At 43.8% G+C, this 10,806-nt stretch overlaps 1 protein-coding gene across 1 annotated transcript in view; it reads left to right on the top strand.

Moving 5' to 3' along the window:
• Positions 1-6,142: 6,142 nt before the first annotated feature.
• The window catches only part of LOC135222899 (pre-mRNA-splicing factor 38A-like), a 105,799-nt gene continuing 101,135 nt past the window's right edge, over positions 6,143-10,806 (top strand). Inside the window, exon 1 of the mRNA XM_064261286.1 lies at positions 6,143-6,409. Coding sequence (XP_064117356.1) covers positions 6,280-6,409 — 130 coding nt within the window. The 5' untranslated portion in view covers positions 6,143-6,279. The remainder of the gene's footprint in view (positions 6,410-10,806) is intronic.

Raw genomic sequence — 10,806 nt, 5'->3', positions numbered from 1 at the left:
GGTAATGAAGAGGTGGATAAAGAAGCCAAAAAGGCAGTAAAAAGGGAGTCTATCAAAAAATGCAAATACCTTACAATGACATTAAAACAACAATAAATGAATACTATCAATCAAAATGGGAAAAAGAATGGCTAGAATTGAATCATAAATTAAAGTATATTAAATCATCTGTAAAACCTTGGAATAGACAACGATGTCAAAGAAGGGAAGATGTCATATTAACAAGATTAAGAATAGGACATACATACTTAACACAAATACTTGATGCTGCAAGGCGAGGAAAGACAGGCCCCTTACTGTGACCATTGCCGTACTCTGGTCACAGTCCGTCATCTGCTAATTGAATGCAATAAATTCGAAAGAAAACGAAGATCCAACAACATATATAATATAGCACTTGAAGAACTATTGGGAGAAAATGCCCCGCTTCAAAATATAGTAAATTACCTCAAAGAAATAAACCTGCTTTATATGATATAACACGTCTTATAGTCTCATAGTTATACAGTAAGCGCTGAATGGCCTTTGCTGCCCCAGTGCTTGGTGTTACACCTAAAATTTATAAAACCAACCAACCCCATAACGGGGTACTGCCGTCAGTGCTCCTCATTTGGTGCACTGTGGGCAGTACTTTGGTCTTTGCAGCGTCCCTTGGCCCCTAGCTGTAACTACTTAAATAATTTTTACGGTATCTCCTTTCATATTCTCTTTCTTCCATCTTACCTACCACCCTCTGCTAATAGTTGTTTCATAATGCAACTGTGAGGTTTTCCTCCTGTTACACCTATAAAAATTTTTACTGTCGATTTCCGTTTCAGCGCTGAATAGCCTTAGTTGCCCCAGTGCTTGGCATAATGCCAAAAATCTATATAAATCAATAAATGCCCTTTTAGCAGAGGTAGGCATACTACCTTTGAGGCATCACCGCTATTCAATAACAATACCTATGGGCCTTTCCCTACAAGCAGGATAATCTGCAGCTGCCTGCGTATTTAATGTCATGGTGCCAGCTCCTCCCAAAAAAGAGCCAAACAATGAACTCTTATAATATAACACCAATTTTCCCTCCCACAATAGAACACCCACCATCTTGGACTCTGAAACGAATAAAAATGTGCACTACTTTGTCTTATCATCTTAAACGAAATATGACTAATACAGAGATGCATCGCCAACATGCTCTAGAGCACATTCGAAGGTAGGGAAACCGGTTCCTGATAGTATAGGCTATACAGATGCTCCGCAAACAATACTGGAGTAGGAGCTTCAGCTTTCTCGAATGATAAATTAATCAAAGTAGGCCTTCCGTTAATAGCATCTGTGTTTACTATACGGAACTCTCGGCCATACGAGCAGCACTTAATATAATATCTGAAAGGCAAGCAATCTCTTCAATAATTTTCAGCGACTCGCGTAGTGCTATTGATGCTATAAACAAGTACAAATCTTCAAATCGACTTTTCCAAGAAATTAAAAAAAAAATTATAAACCCCAATCTGGACTATCAATAAAAATCGGTTGGATTCCGGCAAATGTAGGAACTGAAGGGAATGAAAATGCAGATTCTGCTGCTAAACTAGCTTGTACTATTACCCCCAACAATTTTATATGCCCCTGTATCAGACTGGATAGCGTCTATCAAATCTAATATATCAAGATGGGCAAACAGATTGGTCTGCGGTACCAATATCAAACAAGCAGAAAAATATAAAATCTTGGGTGTACCCATGGGTTTCAGCATTTCAAAAAGCAAGATTTAAACAAGTAAATCTTGGCAAGACTCCGCATAGGTCATACTAGGTTTTCTTATAGTCATCTAATGACAACGTCACATTCTGAGCAAATTAAATGTAATGGATGCCAAATTCCCATGACTGTCCAGCACTTCATTGTTGAATGCCGATATTGGATTCAACAGAGATGCATTTATACATTTGCGAGATGTCAGGATTCTCGCTGAAGGCAAAAATTTCTCTTAACAAAATTATCATCTTCCCAAGCAAAGTCAGTTCTTTTAATAAAACTATATTTATTTATTTTTTTTTTTAATTCCCGGGAACCAGTCCAAGAAGAGCCTTTTATCCTATCCTATCCTTTAGAGTTACCACCACGCTGGTTAGAGAAACATACCTTTGCTATTAAGTTTTGTTTGTGCCTACTTAATCACAGTACTACACTTCTTTCTGGTCTTACTCCAACGGAGGTACTCGTCACCCACAGATTCATACAACATACTCCATATTAAAATGACCCTACTCAAAATAAGGAAGTCTACAGTTTGTTTTTATATCCGTATTTTCAGTCCTAATATCACATGGAGGTTGATTGTAAAATCTTGGGTTGTAGTAGGTTGCAAATTCTCCATAGAGAAGACAATAGCAATTATGTTTTGTATAAATATGATGTGAAAAAACGGATTTACCTGAGATTAGAGATCATCACATATCCATAAGTCAGAACAAAATTCTTAGGACTAATCTTTGGCATACACCTAAACTGGAAAGCCTGTATTATCCTATATAAAAACCAAATACATATTACTAAAATGCATTAAATATGCCAATAAAGAATCATCTCTCACAAATTGGGGAGCTGACAGATCATTCTCATTGCAATACGGTACAAAAGCCCGTCATATTTATTCTAAGTTATAGATGTTTGATTTAAAATCTGAGTTCAGTTCTTAATAAGGGACATGGGATATGCAATTGAGCATTCAATATTCTCCAAACCATACCCTGCCTGCTTCATAAATGGTAGTGCAGTAAAAATGCAGTCTAACGATTCATAACAAAAGAAAAAAACTTTTGATCACAGAAATGTATTTAGATAATCACTTCCCTCCTTTCCCAATTAAAGCAGTTAGGCTAAACATCATACGTATAAAACTTCCTCCAAGAGTGGAACTACCTCCTTGGATTAGGCGTGAGATATGTACTTGAACATTAAAGTATACATATACGTACCCCAGAACATCATAAGCATCATACAATAGAATATATGACTTAAAGGTGTACAGTGTGCAATGTAGTAGTACTCAGATGGCTCTAAATCTTCAAGTGTGGAATTTGCAGCCGTATCACCCAGATGAACATGTAAATTTCCATGTTAAACAATGCACTGTTTTGACAGCAGAATTGTGCAATTCCGTCAGTTGCCACAGGAGGGAATTACTGGTGGTGAACCTCATGGCGCATTATGCATTACCGAAAGGTGTTCGTAGTGTCCTGTGATCTCTAGTTTTGTCAACGTTTTGATTTTTGACCTTACCCCTGTTCCTACTTCATTTCTTCACTCTCTGTCCAACCTCTCAACTATTACTTCTTAATGCAGCCGTTGGGTTTTCTCCCAGTTCCATGATTAGATCCGTTTTCTTCATCTCTTTATTTCTTTGGATCTTGCTGTCCAACCAATCCAACTCCCTCTTTTCAATGTCCTTAATGTTGGCAATCTGATGTGAGAATAAAGTAAGACCCTATCCTCTTGACACCAAAAGCCTTTAGAACTTTGCCATCATATCCTCACATGAGATACCTGTGACAGCGTGGTTAACAAATGTGTTCAACCATAGGGAGGCCTCCATAGAGAAGCACATGACTAAGTGGATTTTCTCCAAGTGAGTATTTTGTCAGTACAGAGACTGATGAGCCAACTTGCAGAGGAGTAGGCTCCACCTTTTCCACCATGTGAAACTTCCTCTGGTATGCCAGCGGTGGAATGAGAATCTTGCTTGATCTAACAGACAACATAGATCTGGCCCTCTGCCCTATAAGATCCCCTTCCCTGGTGACTGCTGAGGGGAATATGGCACTGATTCGGTACTGAAAGCACCGCTTGCCAAACCATGTACTGAGGATGACTCAAACAGAATGACATTCCATATCGAAGTTGATCCTCCCATAGGACTCCATAGGATTGTCTAAAGCCAAACTAGTAGAGGTTACAGGTGTGCATGCAAACATTGGCGGCTTTGAATGACTCAGAAACTGACCAAGGTGCTGCATGATTGACCACTCTCATATCATCATGATATATATGAGGGTGTTGCATGACCTGATGCTCTTGAACCCCCTGTCTGCACATGCTTGGGACCACGCATAAGCTGATCAAGGGGTATTACTAACTTTATTCCACCTACCTCTGCTGAATTATGAGGCTAAGAGTCTGGGGCAGTCCTCTGGTCCAAGAGGGTGCAGGAAAACTTGAGGTTCTGACTGCATTCATGAACTCATGTCAACTCCACCTTATGATGGACGCCTTGCCCTGAGGTGAGAAAACTACCAATGACCCTTGAAGAGAGAAGGTGTTCAGTCGAAGTCCTATGGAAGTTGGACCTAATTGTGAGAGGGTTTCATACCTATGTGGTGAGGAGGAGTCATATTTCCATGGATGGTGCAGGAGAACTGGTCAAGGCAGCGACAGTAGCTATAGATGAAGTATGGTCTGCGTTCAATACTGCAGGGGGTATCTCCCACTGGCAGGATGACTAATACAGGATTCTCAGCTGCAGTAAACTCCTTAGCAGGAATGTGAACCAAAGCAACTGCAATCAAATTTACAATCTATGGCTTAGCCATAGGTGAGTGATCTGATGAAGGTGCAAAATATGGGCTCCCAGCATGCTAAGGAAAGGCTCATCTGCCATTACTCCAGCAGAGGCTGTCATCACAGGAGCGCTGATCTAGCAGGGTCTGGTGAGGCATGCATATCTGGCTTATCGCTAGAGAACACTAACTGGTTGCCTGCCTTCCTGCACATAGCCCCTTGGACTGAGCAAGAGAAAACTCATGTAAAAGGAGCAGGGAGCTGGGTGAGGCAGTCTGTAATGAGGGAGTTGTCAGAATTTGGCAGTGTAGGTATGGAGAATGGAGGTGGTGTTAATTACCCCTCCCTAATGACAATGACACCAGTGAATGCTTCTTGGCCTTTCTCTGCTTCTTGCTAACCTCTTTCAATGCAAAGGGACAAACTTGAATAGTACTTCTCGCACTGCAAGTTGCAACTGGTACTCCTACTACTGCAAGAACAATAGAATTCCTTGTAGGGGGTTACACCGTCAATACACCTCATTTGGTGCACTGTAGCCATTACTAAGATTTTTTGCAGTGCCCCTTTGTCCCCTAGCTGCAACCCTTTCATTCCTTTTACTATACCTCCATTCATATTCTCTTTCTTCCATCTTACCTTCCACCCTTTCCTAACAATTGATTCACAGTGCAACAGCGAAGTTTTCCTCCTGTTTCTCCTTTCAAACCTTTATGCTGTCAATTTCCATTTCAGTGGTGAACTACCTCATAGGTCCCAGAGCTTGGCCTTTGGCCTAAATTCTGTATGTATTTTATTCTACAACAGAGTAGTGATCCAGCAAGACAGAGGATATTAAATAGTTCCAAACCTGCATGTCCTTCATGTCATTACTGTTCTGCTTTCCTTGCATCCATTACACCAAAAACAACGACCAAACATTAAAAAATCCAAGAGAAATGGTTGGTGTAAATACGTCCATATCTTAACATTTAAGAACATAGTTTAGTTTCTCACTTATAACTTCAGTGTAGCTTGTGGAGAAATAAAATTGGGCTTTGATGACAAATAACTTTATTAGCGCCCTATACACAAAATACTGTAGGTTTGGACCCAAGAAAATTTTCCCGGGTCACTCTTTCTCCCAATGTTTCATAAGGTGAATGAATATGAGTTTCTAATCTTTAAACACCACTTTTTATGGCACGTAAGTAATCTTCCAGTACTCAAAGGCGTTTTTTTCCCTACTGTAGCTACAGATATATTCCGTGGTGTCAACATTTCTTTCCACAAACCTCGCATAACCTATATTCATTGCGGCTTCTCTATTGTAATATAGTAACATTCTTAATTATGACAGCTTTGACATTTAGTTCTGCCGTTTCCATCGACGAACCTCGGTTCTGACACTGCTGTCTTTTGTTCTACTTAACGTGAATTTCACTTAATATTTTTTCTATCCCAGTTCTATTTTCATAATCTATTACATCCTCTACTTTAATTCCATATTTTTACAACTGCCTAGCATTATTACCATATTTTCACAACTGCCTAGCATTATTATCATACAGATCAACATGCGAGTTGAACGGACCCTTCAGATGTCAAGACTCAAGAGAAGCCGGAAGAAGAAGAAGCAGCTTCACCCAAACAACTACACTCGCACTGCCAAACGTTAGTACACAAACACACCGGGCCGGGAAGAACTTATATTACCCTGTATTTTTGACGCCTTGATACCGGGTCTATTGAAATATGGCTAACAGGACAGTAAAAGATGCCCAATCTATACATGGCACCAATCCTCAATATCTCGTTGAGAAGATTATTCGGACTAGAATATACGATTCTCGATACTGGAAAGAAGAATGTTTTGCCCTTACAGGTAGGCTATCTTTGATTACTTGTGAAGATTATACTTATACCACCTACTATACTCTGTTTTTTTTCATCTGTCCATCTGCCTGTGATGTTTCTGTATGGTAACACTGCGTCCCGAGCTTAAGAGCGACATTCAGCTTACATTCAACGATTATAATAGGCTAATATCCTAGGGTAAAAAAACCGCAGGGTACAGGAGTGGACCATGTACGATCAACGTGAACAATCCCCAAAAAAAGTACATTATAACGCGTCCTGACATCGGAGATGGGCATCAGTCGCGACTTGTTGTTGGTGAGAAACGGAGCTAAAGACCTCTTCTCTCCTTTCGAAGTAAGTATTTTCTCCAAAGTTAGAAATTAAGGCCAAATTTTAAGATTTAAACAGAGGGTAGTGAAAAGGGTGTCCATGGCAGTGGAAATCTCACCAAAACGCGTTCAACATTTTTACTTACAACCCTAAATATTTAGAAGATTGACGCCATCTCGATGTTTACGGAGTCGCTTGTGTAATCAAATAAAACTAACCATTTCCTGTGATAAATCTGCACACCACTTGTACCCACAGACGCTGGGGCACTTTCATCACAATCCCAATCGGAAAAACGGTCCTCACCGGCTTGTTTGTTAGTAAACAACTGTTCTAGGTAGAAGACGACAACGAAGCATGCAGCAACTTCGATTAATTTTTTAAATAAATAGTAAAACATCAATATTTTACATATTTATGACGATTAATTTGAAAATATTAGTTATTGAAAAAGTAACTCTATTCTGACTCAAATTTAAATAATTATTTTTTGGAATTAGAACGTTCTTTTAGGGTAAAACATCACGGAAGGCCAACCCTCATCATGGTGGACGGGTCTTATTCACTCGATATTTAATTGGTGAAACAAGAATACAATTGCAACTCTAAGTAAGCATACCATTTAAAAGATTGAAGTTTCGTCAACATAATGTGATATGTGAAAGCCCCATACGAACTAAAATAAGCATGTGAGCTCTTCGTAAAATATGTTTTCAAGGCAGTTTTGAAATCCAATATGGCGGCTACGTTTTGCATGGAAGGTTCTGATCAGTGACGGCCACCATCTTTCCCCAGCCTTCCCAGCACTCATTTGAACAATGTTAGCGTATATATGTAACGTTTATTGATCTTACTCAAGATTGCAGTTGTAATCAGCACAATAAAACAACATTTTGTTGCTTTTATTACTGAAAGTATGAAACTTTTTATTCCCGGGGTCATGGTTTGAACTGAATTCATTCTTACCTTGTAATCGGTGGTTTTTATCCTTACTGCCATCACAACTGAAACTCCACAGTGCTTATTTGATTGTTATTATACACAGTTTGGTCTCAGTTCACTCCACATTGCACTTTAAACCAGTTGCTGTTCCTGGTTCCTAAGCGTGCGCGCGCCACAAACACAGTTACGAACAGCAGACGACGAAACTGCAAATTGTTCCGACACGGCATACAAACCTTCGGTCCTTTTACAATAGGAAGGTACTAGCGGCAGCTGGATAGGTCCGTAAGCTTTCGAACAAGGGGTTCGGTAGTTAACTGCTTGTCCGAGGTAAACAAATCACTTTTGCTTTCGGCCTGCTGGCGTGTGGACGTGTATATCGCTCTCTGCCCGCTTCATCGTCGTTGCTTCGCATGGTTGTGTTTTTCTTTTTCTATTTATCTAGTGAAACTGAATTGTAAAGTACAATCATTTATATTTATTTCCATTGAATTCAATTGTGAATTAAAGGATCTTGGTTTCTCCACGCCCTCCGTTTACCCGAGTGCCGGGTGGGACTGAAGGGCGTAAGTGCGGGAATTCATTTTCCCAGAAATGATCCTCGTATTGTGTATGCTCGGTGCCGAGGGCGGGAGAACGCTCGCTACCGAGCGTATATTTTGGTTGGAAATGTGTAGATGAAAATCGTAAGTGCTCTTTTCATTTATATTTTTTTGACCTGTATGCTCGTTGCCGAGCGAATGCGCTCGACACGAAAACTTATTCTGTATGGAAGTGGAATCGCAAGTACAGTATTCTTTTCATTTTCATATATTTATTTTGATTGTAGCAATACTCTTTTTGGATCAGTTTCCGAGCTTACCCGGAAATTGATCCTTTCCCCTTTTTATTTGAATGAAGTGAAATCGCAAGTGCAGTTCTTTTTCATTTTCATATTTTATTTGAGATTGCATTGTTTACTTGGATCAATGTTTCCGCTATTTCCCGGGAATTGATCTTCCCTTTTTATTTGTATGAATTGAAATCGCAAGCGCAGTACTCTTTTTCATTTTCATATATATTTTGATTGCATCAATTCATTATGGATCAAGGTTTCCATTCATAATCGGGAATGGATCCTTTTACCCTTGCGCTCGGTACCACAGGGCGCAAATGGCGCTCGATCCGAAAGCCCCTTATTCAGTTGTGAAGTGAATCGTAATGCAAGATTCTTTTTCAAATTTATTTTGAATTCCTTTTATTATTGATTGCATCAATATTTATTTGGTTCAAGTTCCGCTCAGTCAGGGAATTGATCCTTATGCCCTTGCATTCGGGACGAGGGCACGATTGCTCTCGGCTCTTATTATTATTGTTGGGTACATGGGTGCTGTGCGGGGGTGGGGGTGGGGAAACGGACGACCCCCCCCCCCCACCCCCCCCCCCCCCCCCCCCCCCCCCCCCCCCCCCCCCGCTCAGCTCCACACGATGGCCCATTCCCCATTGGGGGGGGGAGGTTATCTGCGTTCTTCTCCTCGCCCGATCCGTCGAGCGCGCGAGGGCGCTCGGTGCCCGATGTACAATTGTATTACGGGGTCTTCCACTCGTTCGGAGAGGGGCTCACCCCCCGCGCGAGGGGACTTCTTCCCCCCCACTAATCGCTACTACTGTTATTTCCGCAGGTGCTACTGCCACGAGGGTGGACCTTGGTGAGGTATGGGCGTCCTTCCATTTGCAGGGCGTGCTAGTGTCCAGGGGCTGCGGTTCTATGTCTGGGCCTACTGCGGTCACCCATGGAGTGGTGACCACGCTCCAGGTGACGACGTCCCTCCTCACCTGGTGTACTCGCCTCACGTGGTAACAGTCTTGCCTACAGCCGCTGTGAAGTGCCGTTCGCCGTATACCGAGAGGGGGGGCGTCCGCCGCCGCCGCTCGTGGTTGCCGCGCTGCACCGCGACCACACTTCCGCTCGCCCTAGAGCTCGCCCCTGGACCTGCCGCCGGTACCAGGATGTTGCTGGCTGCTGCTCCACTCCTGTGTTTCCGGTGACTGCTGCCGTACTGCCGATTCTGGGCTGACGTCCCATGCAGTTGCTGCGCGGCTGTCCCTGCCGTTGCTGCGCTGGCTGTCCCTGCCGTTGCTGCGCTGGCTGTCCCTACCGATGCTGTGCTGGCTGTGCCATGCTGTTCCTGAGATGCCCATACCTGACTGACGTTCGTCCCTGTTCGCCTGGTGGTTACTACCCCAGACTTTGGTCTGTCTGTACAGGTGCGTCCGGGCCCTGTGGCTTCGGCTACAGCAGCCCCGGCTCCGCCCTGGATAGCAGATCTTACGTCTGTCCTGAGGAAGCTGACGAAGAAGAGGAGGAAGGTGTCGTCGTCGTCGTCGTCATCTTCTTCATCGTCGTCGCTGCCGCCTCTTCCCCTTCGACTTCTAAGGCTTCACAGCGAGGAAGAAGAAGGTTGCCTCCTCCCTCCTAGAAGTCTCCCTCGGAGCTTTCTCGGGACCCGTCTCACCTCGGTGGGGGACGGGAGGGGGGTTTTCCTTCCGCTGGTCCTCCTGCTCCTTCGGGAGCGGGGCCCGTCTCTTCTTCCGCAAAGGAAGAAGATACGGGGACCAGAGGGGTCCACCGGCTAACACCGGTACTTCCTCGCCTGGTGTCAGTGGTTCTGCCACTGCATCAGGGTCCGTCTCGGCCTCTCGTTCGCGGGACGGTACCGAGTGTACGGTCGCCTACCAGCGACCTTGCAGCCAGGAACCAGACCTCTGAGCCGCTCAGCGTCAGGTTCACGGCACGGGGCGGAAAAAAGATGGTGGGACACCGCTCCACGCGACTCTCACCAGACCAGCTCTCGCTCTCGCGGCGACCAGCTGGCTACCCGGGGACGTGACGGTCCACGGACGGCCACGGGATGAGGCTGGGGGAAGAGGTCCTCCCGTTCGCCGGTGCCAGCCACGGCTGGAACCAGCGACGTGACGTGCCGTGAGGACAAGCACCGGTCTCACTGTGACAGTGGAGCCTGCAGGTCGCCTGACCGTTGCTCTCACAGAGAGCGATCGGGTACGGCAACCAGCCACCAGCTCTTCTGACACTCGAGATCGGGGCCGCTGTGCTCAGTCCAGCCGTTATCCACAGCGAGACGGTTCGACCAGGCCTGCAGCTCGATCGCC

Source organism: Macrobrachium nipponense, chromosome 8 (genome assembly GCF_015104395.2).
Source record: "Macrobrachium nipponense isolate FS-2020 chromosome 8, ASM1510439v2, whole genome shotgun sequence".
NCBI classification, from domain to species: Eukaryota; Metazoa; Arthropoda; class Malacostraca; order Decapoda; family Palaemonidae; genus Macrobrachium; species Macrobrachium nipponense.
This window is presented reverse-complemented; position numbering and strand designations above follow the sequence as displayed.